This window comes from Ammodytes marinus (genome assembly GCF_949987685.1).
Source record: "Ammodytes marinus genome assembly, chromosome: 23".
Classification (NCBI taxonomy): domain Eukaryota; kingdom Metazoa; phylum Chordata; class Actinopteri; order Uranoscopiformes; family Ammodytidae; genus Ammodytes; species Ammodytes marinus.
Window position 1 is genome coordinate 6101293 of NC_137227.1, and position 21339 is coordinate 6122631.

At 40.3% G+C, this 21339-nt stretch overlaps 1 protein-coding gene across 1 annotated transcript in view; it reads right to left on the reverse strand.

Annotated features, from left to right (window-relative positions):
- Positions 1 to 1814: 1814 nt before the first annotated feature.
- dnah2 (dynein, axonemal, heavy chain 2) overlaps positions 1815 to 21339 on the reverse strand; it is a gene marked incomplete at both ends in the record, with an annotated part of 72622 nt that continues 53097 nt past the window's right edge. Inside the window, 14 exons of the mRNA XM_080052418.1 lie at positions 1815 to 1969; positions 2236 to 2386; positions 11705 to 11779; positions 12202 to 12378; positions 14994 to 15108; positions 15590 to 15741; positions 17053 to 17287; positions 18320 to 18504; positions 18941 to 19132; positions 19318 to 19508; positions 19711 to 19894; positions 20089 to 20237; positions 20416 to 20602; positions 20747 to 20873. Of these exons, the coding sequence (XP_079908544.1) occupies positions 1815 to 1969; positions 2236 to 2386; positions 11705 to 11779; positions 12202 to 12378; positions 14994 to 15108; positions 15590 to 15741; positions 17053 to 17287; positions 18320 to 18504; positions 18941 to 19132; positions 19318 to 19508; positions 19711 to 19894; positions 20089 to 20237; positions 20416 to 20602; positions 20747 to 20873 (2275 nt within the window). The remainder of the gene's footprint in view (positions 1970 to 2235; positions 2387 to 11704; positions 11780 to 12201; positions 12379 to 14993; positions 15109 to 15589; positions 15742 to 17052; positions 17288 to 18319; positions 18505 to 18940; positions 19133 to 19317; positions 19509 to 19710; positions 19895 to 20088; positions 20238 to 20415; positions 20603 to 20746; positions 20874 to 21339) is intronic.

Consider the following 21339-nt stretch of genomic DNA (forward strand, 5'->3'; position numbering starts at 1 on the left):
CATTTACATTCAAGTTCACCCCACCCCCTTGCCCCCACAGTCAGATGTTTTGTTACAACCAGGCCTGACAATAAGCCAATTTGAATTTGAATTCAGCATGTTGCTGTGAGTGCCCCCTGCATCTCCCACCCAACCAGAGACCACCAATGCGCGCACGCACGCACGCGCGCACACACACACACACACACACACAGACCTGGTTCTGATAAAGAGGCTCTTAAACCCTGAGGAAGTCTGTGTTAGGTCTTTCAGGGGGACACTCCTTACGTCTGAATACAACCTTGAACTCAGCCCCCCTCTCTCTGGTTACCCTCTCTCATTACTGGACCATTCTTCCTCCAGGCTCACTTTCTCCAGGGTCCTTCTCTTGTTTTTCTCTCTCTCCCTTTCAGGAGTTCGGGCTGAGTCCTTTCCAGAGGGGAAGTACGGCCTCTCTCTCTCTCTCTCTCTCTCTCTCTCTCTCTCTCTCTCTCTCTCTCTCTCTCTCTCTCTCTCTCTCTCTCTCTCTCTCTCTCTCTCTCTCTCTCTCTCTCTCTCTCTCTCTCTCTCTCTCTCTCTCTCTCTCTCTCTCTCTCTCTCTCTCTCTCTCTCTCTCTCTCTCTCTCTCTCTCACAACAACACTGATCGACTCCAAACGTCTTGTCTATGAAGCTTCATTAGAATTCATTTGTTTGAATAGGTTCATTTCTCCTTCAGTCGCTCTGTCCTGGTTTTCAGCTTGGGGAAAATGCATATTAGCATAAAAAAAAAATCCTTTGCTCCATCTTGATTAGTTGCCTTGTTTGCATGTGTGCCTGAATGTGTGTGTGTTTTTACTGTGTGAAAGTTTCTGTGCATCTGAGCCTGCCAAACCAAAATAAGATTTTTACTAAATTAATATATCACTTGTTTGCAGATTTAAAACTACAAGTAACTGTAGCCTTTTGTTCAAATTAAGATTTTAAATTATATTTGTATTTCTAGGAATGTCTCTTTTTCAAAATGTGGACAAAGCTAAGAAGTGATATATAAATATTGGAAAGTAAGTGTATTCCAATACTAAAGCAGTCAGTGATGTGCCTTAGCACATATTCTGCACATGGCCTAGGACTGTCTTGACGTTTGGTCAATTCTGTTATGTTACCACAAAGTAGATGACAAGGCATAACAGCTCATCAGATTACCAAGGAATTCAATGAGCACAGCAGACGCTAACACGATCAGACCGCCACTTGATCCAGATGTTACACAGAAGCAAGTTTCCAGTAAAACACAACACCACACAGTATGAGACTTTCCTGTGTGTGTGTGTGTGTGTGTGTGTGTGTGTGTGTGTGTGTGTGTGTGTGTGTGTGTGTGTGTGTGTGTGTGTGTGTGTGTGTGTGTGTGTGTGTGTGTGTGTGTGGTAGTGTCTGAGCAGGGTAAAAGGGGGTCAGCATGGAAAGAGTGATTCAGGTCTGTGAAGTGCAGTGAATAATTGGCCTGCGTACCGCAGAGAATAGAGACAAAAAAGGAAGAGAAGAGAAAGAGGCCTCACCAGAAATGTGTCAACAGACCAACTTTACAGTGTCAAATAATGACTCAGTCCATTTATTTTGAAGCCCCAGGTGTAAAAACCTGCTTTCTACAATGCAATACATTTTAGAAGTAACAGTGTTTCATAGTTGCACATTTCATTTGCTGTCTATTCTAGCCTTAAACACAGAAGGTCAAAAATAAGGATAGTATCAGATTTATAAAGTAATAGCTTAAACGATAAATAATAAACATTAGGAGGAAGTGTCAGAGTCAATGTGTGAGAGAGTGAGAGTGTGTGTGTGTTTGTGTTAAGGCCTTCAGTTGTCCAGGCTCATGAGCAGAGCAGTCCCTCTCTTGCTCCAGTGGTCTGGAGTCACAGCTCCGGATTTCAGTTCTATACTGACAACAAAAGATGCTCGGCCTCCCCCGCCTGATCGTATGGGGAAGTAGTAACAGGGACACAGGTACATACCTACACACACACACACACACACACACACACACACACACACACACACACACACACACACACACACACACACACACACACACACACAAGACAGACAGAGTTGGGACAGTGAAACCACAGAGCATGACATCACAAAAACAATGTACATAGAAACCAATGGCGAGTCATACACAATAAAAATGAAGAGAAAACTTTAAAAACAAGTGAAGACCAAAATACAGTCAGCAGGATGGAGTGGAGATCCCCGACAAAAATCCCAAACTACTCACTCTTGGCCGCCTTCTTGCGGTTTTCTACAGGCTTGAAGTGGATGGTGGGGATGGGACAGACCATCTGCATGGGTTCTGCTTCAACCAGACAGGAGTTCTTCTTGTCCCAGCCAGCCCCCTCCAGGTACAAACTTCGGACAAATACTCCGTCCTGCAGGTAACGGGGGGAGAAACGAGGAAGAGAAAGGGAGGGGGGCAATCAGGGAAGGGTAAGGCGAGTGATATAAACACTTGTTTGGAGGTGACATTTTGCATACAGCTTTGAATTTTTTTTTATGACAAACAGCCTTGTCAATTAGGTAATGAAACTGAGGCAGGACAGACAAGGGAGGGGTGAAAACAAGAGAGGAAAGAAGGATAGAAGAGGCAGAGAGGTAGAAGAGAGAAGGAAGGAAAGGGAGAGGAAATACACAAGAGGAAGAGAGACAGGAAATGGGAAGAGGAAGAAAGGGAGGAGAAGAATGGCAGAGAAAATTGAAGTGATGCAAATTAAGAATGATCAGTCTGGGCAGGAGGAAATAGAGTCAGAAAGCTAAAAAGAGGCAGCACAAAAGACAGGAAGGGCTTATAGTGTGCATTGGTTTTGGAGTAGCATTAATAGGTTAAAGGGAGAAAAAAAGTTTAATAAATCTGGCAATTTAAAATAATTCTCCCCCATTGTCAAAATTGGAATTGTAAAACCGATTCTAAATCGTTTTTGAATGGGAAGAGATGTGGTGAATGTTGTGCTACTTTGAATGAAAACAAGTTATTCAGGATTCAGGACAGGCCCGGTTCTAGACAGTCAGATTAGGGTGGGCCTGTAGAAATTTTAGGTGGGCACACTGGGCAGAGAGACCGAAAATGCTCGGAAAAAAGAGCCGAATTTTTTTGCCCTTGTAAGATCTCTGCGTCTGATTTTTGGCACATTTTCTGTGAATTGTGTAGAACACAATATGCAAATAAACTTTGAGTGTTGCTGAGTGGGAGATTTGATTCTTGCATGTTTTTTTTCTCCAAAATGTTTATGAATAACATATAATATACATTATATACAACATAATGTATATATTTTTTTTAATCGCAGTATTAACTGTAGGCAGCCTGAGCTGATTGAAGAGAAAGCTTTGGGACTGGGCAACCTGGATGGTGGTAGTCCAGAGCTATATACTATACACATAGATATATAGTATTTCCACTATTGGCTCCAATGTCCAGCTGGGTGAAAATAGTAGCCAACCGAGGTCACAACTCTGCTAGGGAGGTCCGGGGGTATGCCCCCCTGGGAGATTTTTTTTTACCTTTTTAAAGTGAAATGCATGAATCTGGTGCATTTGAGAGGAAAATTAAGAGGCTAAATCTGAGGAATTTTGGGTGAATAAATAATTTGGAGACACTGGGTCGGATGAATTAGAAGCTATTGAAGAAAGACACATGGATTTTCCATAGAAATATACATTTGAAATAATATAAAAATATTATGCAGGGGTTCCGGTTACGCCATGTTGGAGTAGGCAGCGCGGCACCTCAGCTCCCGACAGTCAAGTTTGAAAATTCCCCTAAAAACTCGAAACTTAAACTTTATAAATACAGAATTGCTGACATGAGTGGGAAGAAGAAGTCAAGGAGTCGGAAAAACCGAATCAACACGCCGAAAATCGCGGAGAACAGTGAAATGGAAGACACGCTTGCTGCATGCGAAACTGATGAAGACGGCCGCCATGAAAATTCAGGCGAGTCAGGCAACGAGGCCGAGACCCTCTCGGGCTTACAAAATATAAGCAAGGAGATAAGAGGGATGAAAACTGAGATGAAAGAGCACTTTAACTCGTTTGGGGAAACGTTGCGACGTGACATGAAAGCGGACTTTGAAAACTTCAAGCAAGGAATAGACCAAAGATTCACTTCATTAGCCACCGAACAACAACTACAACACGGAAGAGTGACCGAGGCGGAGTCGCGGTTGGAAAAACTTGAGCACTGGGCGCAGGAAGCAAATGAAGCCCTCTTGCTCTCACTCAAACAACAAAAAGTCCTACAAGAAAAGCTCACCGATCAAGAATCAAGATCGAGGCGAAATAACATTCGCATTTACGGAGCTGCAGAGGGGGCGGAGGGTGAGTCGGTCATCAAGTTTGTGGAAACTATGCTCAAGCGTGAGCTTTCTCTACCGGGGGACTGTAATTTACGCATACAGAGAGCTCACCGATCACTCGCACAGAAACCTGCAGAGGGTGCCTTTCCCAGGCCTATTATTGTGAACTTTCTGGAGTTTTCTACAAAAGAGAGAATCCTGAGAGAAGTGTGGAGAAAGAAAATTCACCTGGGAAATAAAGCCTTGTCATTTGACCATGACTACGCTTCAGAGATTGTGCTGAAAAGGAAACAATACAACCCCGCCAAACGAGCCCTACATGAGAGAGGAATCAGATTCCAGACGCCCTTTACCAGGATGCGGATCCATTGGGACACGGGCACACGGACGTATGACAACCCGAAGGAGGTGAGGGACGAGCTGGAGAGGCGCGGATTCGCGGAGGGGATGCCTCCTGCACCGGCGGCGGTGGATGATACATCACGGGAGGCGAGGCTCAGCATGGCGATGGATTGGCAGCGCAAGGAGGGGACACGGAGGAGCAACGCGACTACAGCACTGCGGGCGAAGGAGAGGCTGCAAGAGTTTCAGAGATCCGATAATTGACATATTAAGCCGTGAAATGGGAAAAACAGTTCGGTAAGAATGTTCTTTTATAATTGTTGTATAGGATAGTTTTGGAACCCGAGGGATGCGCAACATATCGACTCCATGTTTATTTATCGTAACAGTCGGGAGCTGGGTGTTATAAGATGTACATGGCGTACATGAACGTTGGACTCATTTAGTATGACTGTAACCCACACCGTAGGCGCAGACGTCATTTCTAAATTAGGGCCCTCTTCTTATAAGAGGATTTCCCCTCGATCTACCAGCGGGATTGTCACTCTGGAGGGACTGAAGATTCCCTCCTTTTGGAGCTCAGCTGTTTGTTTGTTTGTTTCATGTTCATGTTCAGGTGGGGCCACTGCTGTTTTATTTTTTCTCCCTTCTCTTCTTTGTCCACATAAATGACACAGTGTAATATTGTGAAGATAGCATCCTTAAATGTTAACGGGCTCAACAATCCAGTCAAAAGAGCAAAAGTACTAGCCAAAATGAAAAAGGAAAAGAACCAAGTGATTTATTTACAAGAAACTCATTTGTCCAAGCAAGAGCATGACAAATTAAAGAAGTTTGGATATAAAAACACTTTTTTCAGTGCTTTTGAAAAGGGGCCCAAAAGAGGGGTGGCCATATTGATATCTAATTCCCTCAATTTCGAAGTCACAAAAGTATTAAAGGATAAAGAGGGTAGATACGTTATAGTAAAGGGGAAAATAGAGAATAATGTGGTTACCTTAATCAATGTTTATGTACCACCCGGTACTGATAAATCCTTTTTACAACAACTGTTTGAAACAATAGCTCTGGAGAGTGAGGGAACACTAGTTTGTGCTGGGGACTTTAATTTGATTTTAAATGCTAAACTTGATTCAACTAACAATAAGAGGATCAGGACCCCGCTATCCAGACTGGTCAGTACCTGCCTAACAGAGCTTGGGATGTTAGACGTATGGAGGGAACTTCACCCCCTGGAAAGGGATTACACTCATCTTTCAGCACGTCACTCTGAATATTCTAGAATAGACTACTTCTTTATGAACAAAATTGATAGATACAAGATTGAGAATTGCAGCATTGGGGTAACAGACTTGTCAGATCATAGTATAATTTATCTAAGCATACATTTGAATGGAAGGCGTAGAAATACGTTATGGAAGTTAAATGTGGGCATGATAAATAATAGGGAAGCAAAAGAGGAAATTAAAAAAGAAATTAAAAATTGCATAGAAGAGAACAATGATGGTCTAGTTGATTCAACCATACTGTGGGATACATTAAAAGCAGTTATGAGGGGGAGGCTAATAGCAAGGGCAGCATACCAAAAAAAGGTTAGACTGGGAAACTATGAGAAATTGATTACCAAATTGAGAAATTTAGAACACCAACACAAAAACAATAAAGATGGGTCAATATTACAGCAGATATCATTAACCAGGCAACACATAGATGATATTCTTAGTGACGAGATAGAGAAAAAACTGCGGTTCACTAAACAAACTTATTATGAATCTGGCCCTAAAGCGGCTAAATATCTAGCGCGGCGTCTTAAAGTACAACAACAATCCTCAACAATCCATAAGATTTGGGACCCCCAGACAAAACAAATATTATATAAACATGAAGAAATAGATAATGTGTTCAAAAACTACTACAAAGAATTATATTCACAACCTCCAGCAGAAGAGGAACATAAAATAAAGGAATTTCTCAATTCACTGGATTTACCGTGTATAGGGGAAGCACAAAATGAAAAATTAACTTCTAGCATCACCAAGAAGGAATTAGATGACGCGATTAGTAGATTAAAAACAAACAAATCGCCTGGTAGCGATGGATTCCCGAATGAATGGTATAAGACTTTCAGAGAGGAATTGTCTCCCCTTCTCCTCAACTCTTTTAATTTGACACTTAATCAGGGAAAGCTTCCACCTTCCTGGAAGGAGGCTGTAATATCAGTTATCCCGAAAGAGGGCAAAAATAAAGAATATTGTGAGTCCTACAGACCTATTTCCATTCTTAATGTGGACTACAAATTATATACTTCTATTATTTCTAAAAGGATAGAACACTTCCTGCCAGATCTTATTGATGAAGATCAGACAGGGTTTATCAAGGGTCGGCAGACTCAAGATAACATTAGGCGCACATTACATATTATAGACCACACTCAAAAACAGGAAGTTAATGCATTATTAGTCAGCCTTGACGCAGAAAAGGCTTTTGACCGTGTTAATTGGAATTTTTTGTACCAGGTATTAGAGAAATTTGGATTTAATACACAAGCAATACAGTGCATTAAAACTCTTTACCAAGAGCCAACAGCAAGGATTAAAATTAATGGTAATTTAACTGATAGATTTACTCTACAACGAGGGACTCGCCAAGGTTGCTGTCTTAGCCCCACTCTGTTCGCGTTTTATGTTGAGCCCCTGGCACAATTGATCAGACAGAGCAAAGGTTTGAAAGGTATTCAAATAGGAGGGCAGGACCATATTATTGGATTATTTGCTGATGATGTCATCGTGTTCCTTCAAGAACCAGATAGATCATTTCCCAACTTAATGTCGATCTTAGAGGAATTTGGCCGGTACTCAGGATATAAATTGAACGTAGCAAAGACTCAAATTCTCTCGTCACACTACTTCCCTGCCCCGAAAATAAGAGAAAAATACAAGATTAATTGGAAGGCAAAAACAATTAAATATTTGGGTGTGGTAATTGCAAAGAAACTTGATAAAGTATTTGAGATTAATTATAACCAAATTAACGCCAGTATTCAAGAGGATTTCAGAAGATGGTCGGCCTTCCCACTGGACTTTGGCTCACGAATTGAGGTTATTAAAATGAATATATTGCCAAGATTGTTATATTTATTTCAATCTATTCCACATATAATTTTAGAAACCCAGTTTAAAACCTGGGACAAATGGATATCCAGATTTATATGGGCTGGTAAGAGGCCAAGAGTAAAATATAAAACACTGCAGTTAAGTAAGGATGAGGGAGGATTATCTGTGCCTAATTTAAGGGAATACTTTTTTGCAGCGCAATTGAGGTTTTTAGTATGTGCATCCTGCCCTCTATACAATGCGAAATGGAAAGATATAGAAAATATCATAGAAACATTTCCAGTTCATGCTACATTAGGAGATAAAGGGAATAAATTACATCAAAACAGCCAAAATGAAATTATTAAACAAACATTGAATATTTGGTGTAAAATTGTTAAGAAGTACAACATGGAGGGAGATGCCAAAATATTAATTTGGCCGGCACTAGATCCTAAATTCAAACCAGGAACCATAGATGTCGGATTCAGACAATGGTGGGATAGGGGCATAACAGCGTTATGCACTTTGACCAAAGGGAATATATTTAAGAATTTTGAAGAACTACAGAAGGAATTTGAATTAGGAAATAGAGATTTTTACAAATATTTACAAATGAGAGATTATTATGATAAAGAGATCAAACCTGAATTATCTGAGGAAGGCAATGAAGTTATTAATGTTTTCATTAAAGCCTATAAAGAGGGCAGTAAAAAAGTAATTTCCAAACTATATCAGGGTCTTCAAAAACAGAAAGGAAACAATACTGAATATATTAAGCTAAAATGGGAAAAGGAATTAGAAATTGAAATATCCCAGGAGGATTGGCATTTAATTTGGGAAACGCAACATTCAACAACCTTCTCCAAGAGGTGGAGAGAATTTGGCTGGAAAAACCTGATCCGTTTCTTCATCACTCCCCAAATTAAAAGTAAATCATCAAAGTCACAACAACAGTGTTGGAGACAGTGTGGACAAATAGATGCCAATCACTCGCACATTTTCTGGACATGTCCCAAAATTAAAATATTTTGGAGTAATATATGTTTAATTTTGAAAAAGATTCTGGGATACGATCTACCTATTGATGTTAAGGTCCTGTATTTAGGTATAATAAGAGATGATGTTATTGATAAAAAGGACTGGTATTTGTGTAAAATATTGTTTATTGCTTGCAAAAAAGCGATTACAAGGAATTGGTACAAACCTGAGCCTCCAAGCCTTCAACAATGGAGGGATATAATCAAGGAGATCTTTACGATGGAAAGGATGACTTTTTCTCTAAGATCTAAAGGAGAAATTTTCCTCAGAAAATGGGAGAAATGGACTGTCTTTATATCAGAAGAATTGGACGCTTTTTCACTGTGAGAGTCTATGGACATTTAAAGGTCATTTGATGTGGACATGTGGAATTATCTATGCTCAACTGTAGTGCCCCACGCTATGTTCTGTGTGTTGTTTGTACTTTGTGTAAACATTTAAAAATGCTATAAATAAAGAGTTAAAAAAAAAAAAAAATATTATGCAGGGTCCTCTGGGATGGGCTTTGTGCTCTTTTTCTTTTACGGGACATATTTTTCTGTAATATAATGAATTCATTTAAATGCAGTGAGGGGAACGAAGCAGAAGAACTCTGTTGTCCAGTTATCTTTTTTTCCACAGACGAGGCTGAAATAGGCTATAGACTATACACAGTGCATGGGCAACTGAGGGCAGCCCCATTTTCAAATATTTTTAAATAAACTCAATACTAACTGTGCATGCCATGGACTTGAACGTGACGTGATCAGTTAACCTCGGATTACCTCCCAGATGAACTGATTAAACTATTAAGATATTAGCTATTTACCAAAACATTGTATTCCTTTTATTGTATGATAATTTACATTTACATAATATGATGTTGATATCAAACACACAAAAATAAATTGGGGGGGCCCCCCTGGCAGTCGGGACCCTAAGCAACCGCTCATTTCACTTATGCCTCGGGCCGGCTCTGCTGACCAGTGGGTAACTTGGAGGCAGGCTGTCCTGCCCACCCAATAATACAATTAGAAGCAATGCATGGTAATGGTATATTCTTTAGTATTAATTAGAGGTGGGCATAGATTAATTTTTTTAATCTAGATTAATCTAGATTAATTTTGAAATTAATCTAGATTAATCTAGATTAAAATGGCTCATTTGAATTCATTCATAATATGCGTGTGCTCCCTAAATAATGACTCAAAGTAAGTCTTTGAGAACGTGTTTCTCAAGCCAGGTGGCGCATCAGACCAGGGGCTCATCTCCTGTTTCCAACATGCATCACAAACTGCTTGAGGAAGCTGTTCTACTATGATAATTGGTGATGAAAATAAATAATGTTCAACAAGATGTACTTGTGTTTACAAACTGTTTATTCAGTTAAACATGAACTTTGAACTGTAGGCCATAAGAGGTAACGATGAATTGTTTAGGGCTGCAACTAACGATTATTTCAATAATCGATTAATCGGTCGATTATTTTTTCGATTAATCGATGAATCGGATAAAAAAAATAAACATTTGTAAATGCTGCATCTTTATTCAAAAACTGAACATTACTTCAAATTCACAGTGCACACTGAAGTGTCAAAACACCAGGTTATTGCTCCAACGTCCCGGAACTATTAAAAGTAATATTAAATGATAAAAAATTAATAATAAATTTAACTGGGATAACACAAAAAAAAACATACAATGTATGATATACATTTATACAGTATAAGGGATGTCCATGGTAAACCAGTCAACCGATAATATTTTTAACCGGTAAATACTAACGGTTAAAAAAATTAAATCATCTTAATTTCTCTCAGATGACAGGAGAGTTAATTTGTATTGATATTGATACCATTTTCAAGACTCCTTAACGATCCAAGTCTTTATTGATATCAAAATTGATAATTTTCTATTATTTTGTTGAAATAGAACTTGTATTATTGCTTTAATTGCTGATATGATCATAGCTCTAGATAGGACATTAAACAGGTCATAATTCCATTCCATCTTTACTATCTATTTTATCTTGCTGGGAAAACAAGTTTCGCCAAAATCTCAAATTTCTTTTTTTTTGTGTTGCATTTGAACACATCAATCATATTACTGAGCCGGCCTGAACACATCACAGTTGACATGTTTGCTACTTTTTTTAAGCTAACTAGCTTTATATCCTTCCGATTTTAACATGGATTTAAAATCTGGATCACTATTTTTAACTGACGGGACTTTCTACACCGTTCGGTTGTATGATTACTGCCGCTGCATTGAATGACTGTTGATGCGCCGATGCCGATTCTCCGAGCACGTCTGCACACCGTCTGCAGCAGCAGCTGACAGAGTTTTTTTGGACTAGACGGATACTGAGTTGATGGAGTTTTTTTTAACCCAAAGAAAGCAAAGGTACAACACTTTTATATAGGCCTGCAGTCCAGTGTTAGATATGACCAAAATACAAGCTGTGGCCGCTCACACTATAGCTTTCCCGCACGTGAAGCGAGCCTTCACGTGCGGAAGGGGGTTCACCCCGACGGCGAACAGCATCTCCCCTGAGCCGAACAGGAGGTGGAATTAAGAGATTAACGGCGATATTTTTTTTATCGCCCGATAAGAGTTTGGCGTTAACGCAGCCGTTAACGCCGTTATCGGCCCACCACTAGTATTAATTAATTGTCTGAATTTTATTTGACATTTTCTTGGACAGCGAATGAACAGGTCCGTCCGATAGTGGGTCTGGACTTCCACCTAAAAAAAATTAATAAACATTTTTTATTTATTTATTTTTTTGATTGGGTGGGCACAGCCCACATTTGGGTGGGCACGGCCCACCGTGGCCCCTGGCTACCGCCGGCCCTGATTCAGGAATAATTTTTTGAGTAAAAATGCGATGGAAAGTGGCGGTGACAGCGGTGTGTGTGTGTGTGTTTGTGTAGGGAGTCACCTTTGGTGGGAAAAGGAGGTTGCTGTCATCTACTGTGGACACAGTAAACTCCCAAGACAGCGTGTCAACCGATATCTGCAAGAACAGTTTCACACAATGTTAACTGTTGTCATCACTCCAATACTCCATTCATAGCTGAAATTCAGTATATCTGAATTGTGCATTAATAAATATCTGTTGTATAAATTGCTCAAGTTTGTTAAAGTATAACATTGTGACCGTGAAAGGTTTGAAAACTGAACTGCAGCCATCTACTACTACTTGTTGTTTTAGGTTTTTTAAATTTGATTATTTTTTAAAAATTTGAATCATTCATTTGTAGAATCACATAGTCAGCAGGGTTTGGCTAATGAAACCCTTTCAAACAGCTACTAGAGAACTCAAAAATACTATTGCCATAAATCAGAAATGAGACAATAGAGGCAGCTGTCCTAATGTTTCAATTGACTAAACTGTCTTTCTTCCTAATGTGCATGTGGTTGTGTGTGGACTCTCACGTTGTGCTGTCGAGCCGAGGACTGCAGCACAGCGGTGAGGAAACCATTGGGAAAGGTGAAGGCGGCCAGCCAGAACAAGTTAGGGGGCGTGGCCGTTTCTGCCCAGCACGCAAACTGACCGACTCGCTTGCAGAGATCCCTGGTCCAGGATGCCAGGGGCTTCAGTGAGGGGTATGTCTAGTGGACACAGAGAGAGTGACGCACAAGGAGAGTCAGAGAGAGACAGTGGAATAGACAACGGAAATCTAGTCGTTTCATGCTTCCATCTGTTGGCAGCTGTTCATAACTGGAACAAGTTCAGCACAGTGCAGTAGCAAAGCAGCCTTTTCAACACACATAGTACAGTAGTTGCATGAATAAGGTGGGAGAACTGTGATGAAGTTCATATGTGAGGTGTAAACACAGTTTGTTTAAATATTAATATGAAAACTTCTGATATATTGACGTTGTTTGTGGAGAACTAAAGAGGACCATCATGAATTTGCAAACAATTCAACATATCACAAACATGATTAAAAGATTCTGGGGATGATACAGTATGTATCATCTTGTTGTAACAATGATATCATTATTGTAGTACAGCAATTGACAACTTTTTTCATTATCAGCTAATCTATGATTACATTTTCAAGTAACTGATTATACATTTAGTTTATTATGCATATAATAAAAACATTTATTGAAAAACAATTACATTTTCTTTCATTTATTGTGTTAGACGCTAACCCTTCATGGCATGTACACACATATGTTCTTTCGACCCTCTAGGGTACTATGAGGATGAAAACCATCTTACATGTTTAGCACTGCGAAGAGAATGACAATTACATCGCTGACATGTCATTACCCCACAGGCGCACGCACGCACACACACACACACACACACACACACACACACACACACACACACACACACACACACACACACACACACACACACACACACACACACACACACACACACACACACACACACACACACACACACACACACACAGCAGAGCCTTGTGAAGAAACTAAATAAAAAAACTGCTAGAGACTGAGAGGCAGGCAGGCCAAAATTGAAGCCATGATTCTGTGAGCTCAGAGCTAATGACAGAGTGCCATGCCAAGGAGGGGCGGAGAAGAGAGGGATGAAGGGATGGAGAGATAAATAAGCTGGACACAGTCTGTGAGGGGCTGTTGTTGCTGCTTAGACCAGATGAGGCATGAGGAGTACAGAATGGAGGGAGCAATAGATGATGCAGACAACGATGAAATAGACACAGAGAGTTAACCAAAGAGAAACAGAGCAAGTGGTTTGTATCAAGAGCTCAGTAGAACAGAGGAGCTCAGCTGGAGGAAGCAACCCTAATAGCTGTCCAATACTGCAATAAAAAGGACATTTATAAAGGCACACACACACACACACACACACACACACACACACACACACACACACACACACACACACACACACACACACACACACACACACACACACACACACACACACACACACACACACACACACACACACACACACACACACACACACACACACACACACACACACACACAAACCATCAGTAATAAGCTGCTGGCTAAAGCACAATGAGCTCTGGTTCTTCAGGAAAGGAGAGCAGGCCTTGGAAAGGTTCACTCTGCTTATACTATGATTAGTCCACAGACGCTGGCTTTGTTCAGCTACCGAGGGCCACAGTACACTCCACCTGATGAACAGCTACTAACAAATAAATGCATGCATAGACACACACACATTCCACATACTCACACACACACACACACACACACACACACTTTTGTAGCCCCTTGACCCAGTCTGACAGCACCTTGTGTTCTCTCTCTACTGTAAAGAGAGTTCCAGTGATAATGAAGCAAGAGTGGAGTGTTGAGACAGAATTAAAGCTGGAATGCTGCCAGATCCCTATCACTGTGTGTGTGTGTGTGTGTGTGTGTGTGTGTGTGTGTGTGTGTGTGTGTGTGTGTGTGTGTGCGCGCGTGTCCGCAGTTGGACAGAGGAGAACAATAAGTGTGTGTCTGTGCAGCCAGGCAGAGTGATGGATAAATACACCTTTAATAACAGGCCAGTGAGTCAGCACAGAGACAGGCCTACAGCTGTTTGACTTGCAGCAGCGAGCACAAGAGATTAGTGTTGATCAGATCACAATCACAAAGGTCAACACAAGTCCTGAGTAAGAATCTGAATTGTGTCTGGAAAATGGCAGCACATCATGAAAATCTGACAAGCTTGTGCAATACTTTATTATAAAGTACTGTGAAGCCAAACCAAAAAAGGCCATATTGGTTTCACTGTTGTTTTCATGCTTTGCTACCATTTTCAAAGCACTCTTTTTAATATTTTAAACTTGACAACATAGTATTCTTTAATCTTTTGTCATTTAGTCCACTCAATTCTTCTAGCAGCAGCTGTCTCAATATTGTTGATCCTAGCAGCACTTCTTCATTGTATTCTCTCTGCCCCCAATATGAAGTAAGATAAAAGAAAGGTAGCAGGTGCAGTTTTAATTCTCACTTCAGGAGTTTTCACCTCTCACACTGCATGTACATCACACATACAGTATGTATATACAGTATGTGCATCATCTATACATAATTAGAAGAGAGTAGGCTGGAATAATGCCTCAAGCCGCAGCAAAAATAATTACAGAAAAAAATGAGACAGTGATGCTTATTTGATTTAATTTGCAGCTTCAAATTATTAGAAGAGCACTTAGGATTGTGTGGGTTATTAGGAGTGCTCTGTGTGTCTGTGTGAGTGTGTCTTGCACCTTATCCCACAGCGGTGGTACACGGGCATCATAGATGCAGTTGAACGTCTCCTCCAAGCTGGGTGACATCACCACCAAGCCTTTGATTCCTTTCTCCAGCTCCACCAGGGAGGAACTACCACATAAACATACAGAGTAAAAAATACGTCAGCTCTCTACAGAGTATTAATTGTATGTGATAATCAACCATAGAGTGTATGTAACGAGCCAACACAAGAACAACTTTCTTATCTATAGTCCCTGTTGTTTGCTGATTTGGATCTTTGATGTCATGGCCTCTTGGGTAGCATTGGAAATGACTAGTTTGTTTAGATTTTTGCATTGCAATCAGATACCCTTGTGTGACCATCCCATAAGGGCAAAACACAATGTTGGTAAATCATCTTGGATGGGTTGGACCAGATCTCCAGAATTGCTCAACCTAGTTGTATATATAAATTAACAATTAATTTTATCAGTAAAAAACAGGACAATGTGTTCCCAACAGCCTTTTTTTCTTTGAGTTCATAATTTCTATTTGATAGGATATGACAAGCACATCCCTGTCCCATTTGAAACTTCTATGTTTAAATGACAGTTATAATTAGAGTTCATACACGATGGTGTCCAGCAGAGAGTTGTATCTTTGGATCTCTTGGAGTAGGACCACATTAAGAGGTGAAGGGTTGTCCTGGAGAAGTGATCTGGTTCCCTCATAGTCAATCGATGATGGTATCTTCCCACGCACATCTGTCAACATATCTAATACCTGGAAGCAAAAATGAAATGTTGTACAAAAGCAGGAGAGGCAGGTTAACTTACAATGGAGCTGCATGCAAGTATTTCAAGACAAAGAGCCAATGCGGTCCCAACAAAAAAATTGAGTTCTGAAGCATCCATTGTTGTTCATTGGTACATAATATACAGGTTGGGCATTTATATTCTTGTTTAACGGAGAAGATTTTTGATCATCGCATTATCAATTGTATTTTTGAGCAGATTTAAAATAAAAATGTATCCATGCATTGCTGATCTTCAACAGTTATTGAGCATATGCTGCTAATATGAACTGATCCTGACATCAGGATAAGGCCACAAAGAGTCATGCTGATTAGATTAAAGAGGATGAATGTTTGAATTTCCAAAGTTCTAACTAATCTCTACATACTCTATACATACAGAGGCTGTCTACAAAAAGGGCCAGAGTAGACTCTACTTTTTGAGGAAGCTTAGGTCTTTTAATGTGTGTAACAAAATGTTGGCCATGTTTTATCAGTCTGTTGTGGCAAGTGCCATTTTCTTTGCGGCCATCTCCTGGGGCAGCGGCATCAGGGCTTGTGACTCTAAAAAGCTCAACAAGCTGATCAGGAGGGCTGGCTCTGTGCTGGGTACTGCTGTGGAGCCCCTGGAGGTGGTGATGGGGAGAAGGATGGTACAGAAGCTGCTGAACATTATGGACAATAACATGCATCCCTTACACAGTCTTGTGTGTAAACAGAGGAGTGTTTTTAGTGGGAGGCTACGGCGGCTAAGCTGCAAAAATAACAGATACAAAAACACTTTTTTACCTACTGCAATTGCACTTTATAATGACTCCCCTTTCAGTAAGGACAGAGGACATTTGAACTTTTAAACTTTAGCCTGCGCTGCATATTTTGCATTTTTTGCACATGTATAACTGCACACTTGATTGCTTTTTCTTTTAGCATAATTTTTGTTTTTTATCATATCATAAGGCAGAGCTAGTATTTGTGTACTGTTATATACGAGTAACAGCTACTTATGCACAGAGACTATCCATACCACTTTCTCATCTTGGCTATGTATGTATGCTCATGTTTGGGTGGGGATAGGCCTATATGTGCTGTGTTGTGTTCTGTGTATGCTGGCTGCTGTAGCATCTGAATTTCCCTGCTGGGATGAATAAAGTATATCTTATCTTATCTTATCTTATCTTATATTGGTAATATTTACTGTTTGGCCCAGTATAATGCTCAACTTTTGTGTGCCGTGGTCAAATTATTGGTCTTATGCCAGTCGATGAAGTTGTGGATTTCTAATCACCCAGTCATTTCCTCACCTTATCTTCTCTACTGGGCCCTGCCCCAGCAGCAGTGGTACTGGGGACCTGGGGCTGCAGGGAGAGCAGTGTATCAAACAGCGTCCTAGTCTCAGCGATCTGGCTAGCAATGTCCGCATTACAGTGCTGGCCAAACACCTCCGGGTGCTCTGCGGGCGGCAGCATGCTGATGTATTCCTTGTATGAGGACTGGGGACCGTCACGGGGGATGTAATAGGTGGTTAAGGGGGACAACCTGACAGATAAAGAATATAAAGTCAGTGATATGATAATAGTATTGATAGACATTGTTGTACAATAATCATCCACAGGTCCTGAAATTAATCTATCTGCATATTTAAATTAAACAATGTGAATAGTTGACAGTGGACATTTTTACAACTCATGTGTAGACATAATGTACATCCTACCATTGTTTACCTAATAATATAAATAGCTAGTTCTGTACATATGCATGTAACCTGTGATGCTCGGAATAAATATTTAACCTCTTCGACTGCATAAAGGCAAACTGCTTTCTTAGAATTTCCAAACAAAGTTTTAGAGCAGTTGATCCCTCAATTTCATTTTCCTCTAATACCATAACATATTACCCAATTTAGCAGTAAAGATTATTTTCATCTGATCAAATGATAATTCATTGTAATAATGCCTTCTAAAATAAATAAGATATACTGCAAACAACAATACTATAACTCATTCTACCTGAATGTATGGAGTTTATATATACCCTTATAATAAAGCCCATTCTTTACATCTACAATACGCAGTCTTCTTTGAATAGTCTTTGTTATTTTGAGTTGATGCACTAAATGAGATTTCCCCTCAAATAATTTGGGTAGTTGGTTAGAAAGAGAAGAGATTGGACACAGCATTTGTACAAGTAACAATGCAAAAACAACTGGGAACTAACGGTTTCTTACAGTATAAGTGCATCAAATGTATTTCTTAAATCTAAATAATGGGATTGTCCACTTGGTGGTGCTGGTACTCTGCAACCTACTAGGAACTTTGGAAGGTAGTTGAAGTAGCATTGGCCACATTATACGGCTACCATTGTTTCCATCAGGGGAAAATGCCTTTTTCAAGGGATACCGAATCAAGTTTGAAATCTAAAATGGCTTAATGTCTAAATATGTGTTCATCTCTAATATATACATACACGTTTTATTTTTAAGCATAATACATTTTTAGCATGCAATTGCGTGCTTAAAGTACTAGTACACTAAGGTGCAGTAGAATTAGTTTGTGAGTGTGTGTTACTTACTTGAAGAAAGGTGTGTTTATGGCACCTTCACAGAGGTAGTCATTGATGTATGTGGTTAAAAGACGTCTGTCAAAGTCATCTGTGACATGACCTCCATAGTTGACACCAGCAATGAGGTACTTCAGTGCATCCCAGGGAATCTCCTCATACTCATCCAGATACAGACTCAGCAGACTCTCACTCACCTAGGGGGCACCGAGATGACAATGTAATGGACTGACTTTGAGATGTAAGATAAAGACCAAAGGCAAGAAAGTGTATGCAGAAAGTAGACAGAAACAGTAAAAATAGACTGGAGAAAAAAATATATTTTTAAATGGCTATGAGGATTCAGGATTTAGTCTCATATATTTGAACTAGACTGTCCTCTTTCATTAGTATAACTGTCTCATTTTGACAAGCTATTAAATGGCCTTTCTGATTGAAAAAATCAAGTAAAACTTCAACCATACATACACTACAATCAAGCAATCATTTACCATCATAACAACATCATGAGCATCATGCAGTAGGTGTCATCACCAACATTTTCACTGGACTGAACTAGAGAGTATTCTTTCTATTTATTTTTGCCCTGCTCTTTCTTTCAATTTTTTCTTCAGTATCAGATGAGACTCTGACCTCAAAGTCAGAATCGTTGAAGCCATAGATAATGTTCCAGCCCAGCTGTAGAAACTTCTTCCTTTCCAGAAGGATGCTATGGAAAAAGCAGAGGGAGAAGAGCAGCTTTCTGTAGAGGACGGGTCTTGAGCAGCGCTTAAACTGAGCGTCGGTCACAAGCTGGTACAAACGCTTCATATTGGCTTTCACACCCTGAGGACAAAAGGGCAGCGTTAAAACTATGGAGATTGTTGCATGTAGGATGTACTGTATATCTTACTGTGAAATGTATGCACAAATGTGGCAAATAAGACTAAGTATATAAGGAACTTCTATGTAGACTTTGTGTCATGTATAGTAAATAGCTCAAGTCTGTGTGTGTGTGTTAGCACATGCACCTTTGGTGGTTCAGTGGTCATCTTGATGCCAGCCTGCAGGATGGTGATGGGAAATTCGGGGTGTGGTGAAGAGCTGAGCCAAAGTCTGAAGTTTGAGTGGGGCTTCTCCACCTGTAGTTCATCCACCAGCTTGTCCAGTTCAGGCATCCATGAAAGAGACAGGTGGCAGTTGGCAAGGAACACCCAGTGCCCTGTGCAGAGAAAAAGCAGTCTTGAGATAAAACTTGTTCTGTGTTTTCAGATGATATTGTGGTAATCACAGGAAAAAAAAATACATTTGTGTACGGCAAGGCAAGCTTTTGAAACTGAAACACAGTTGTGGGAGAAAGAGGGACTGCTAATCAACAGAATCTGACTGAAACAGAGGCACAGGTAGAAAGACACAGTGTTTACCCTTCTTGACGCCTTCCTGTATCATGCTCTTAGCAATGGGGGCCTGTCCTTGGCCCAAAGAGAGAGCATGGAAGTCGTTGCTCATGCCAGAGGCCTCAGCCAGCTGCAGCAGACCTCCTGTGGGGTCCACGCCAGGGGACAGAACAAAGATCAGAGGAGTCCTGCAGGTAGATTCCTCCACAACCTGGGGAGAGAACATGGAAAGTGAGCATGGATTAGCCAGCATGGGGTAACTCACTTGCCAGCTAATAGAAAACTCTGATTGGGTTTTGTTTTCAACTGAGCTACAATAACATATAATAGAAACATTTGTTAACTTTAACTTCAAAGCTTAAAAACTACCCCACAGGGATTAAATGTGAGTGAGCTGACACTCACAGCTTTCATATCGAGAACAGGCGGCTCCACAAAGCGAGAGCCGATGTTGTTAACAATGAAGGAGGTGACGCACAAGGAGACACGGTCCTGACGCAGGGAGCGCACTATCAACATCTTCTGGAGCTCATTACAGTTATTCTCCCAATCACCTGGAAGGAAAAGGGGAAACAGGTGAAACCAGGGATTATAGAGGTGAAACAGGGCAGTTTGAGAATGGGAAGGGGAGATTTATGAATATATTATGTGGATTATTAAAAGAAAATAAATATATATATTTCAGTAAATTGGTAACAAGAAAAATAAAAACCTTTCACAACACATACATACCTGGCAGTGTGGTATTTTCTGGCTCAGCACTAGTGAACCATAGGTGCCAGTCTTGGGGGTACTGTTCAAAAGAGGCCATGATGCCATGGAAGTTGGGCAGTTTATCTAACTCTGTGATGTTGTCCCAACTAGAGTCTACCAGCCAACTGGTACAGGGATTGTCCATCTGATCCTCTTTATCGAGTACCTAGAGACACACCCTCTAATTAATCAGAAGTCAAACTATCCTTCAATCTGTGCAAATAAATAGACCAAACAACCCACCAACACATCAATCATACTGTATCAGGTCAGGACAAGATGTTTGTGTGTGTGTTCTGTGTTTTCTTACAAGTCCTCCCCGGAGGAAGAAGTTGTACTCATCCATGTTGAGTTTGCCTGCTACTTCCAGGATTTTTGCACACATCTGGAAGCTGAAGAGCAGCTTGTGGACCTCAAACAGACCACGACACGTGTACCTGAAGAAGATAGCAATCTGATTTAGTAAGACACACAGAGTTAGCTAAAGTACCTCCACAGACACAGTGTAAGATTCTATATTGATCATATCAGGAAAGTATAATTCTAATTGGTAAGTAAACTGCTAAGTTATAACATAAAAGTTTTTATCATGCACACAATCGCGTGCTACTATAGCATTAAGGGCTATAGTGGTGAAATGTCTACGCCATACAAAAATTTTAACCTTACAATTTTAAATCCCATACAACACTTAACAAGCACTATTACCAGAGAAGAGCTCTTTTACACTTAGTCAATATTTGGAAGGGCTCCAACAGCTGGCTCAGGAAGTAGAGCAACTAAATTCAGAGTTAGCTGCTGTCCTCAAGACACTGAACCCCAAGTTGCTCTTGATGAAAAGAAGTGATATGTAAATGCATCTATATGCTATTTTACACAGCACAGGTATACATACATTAGTTG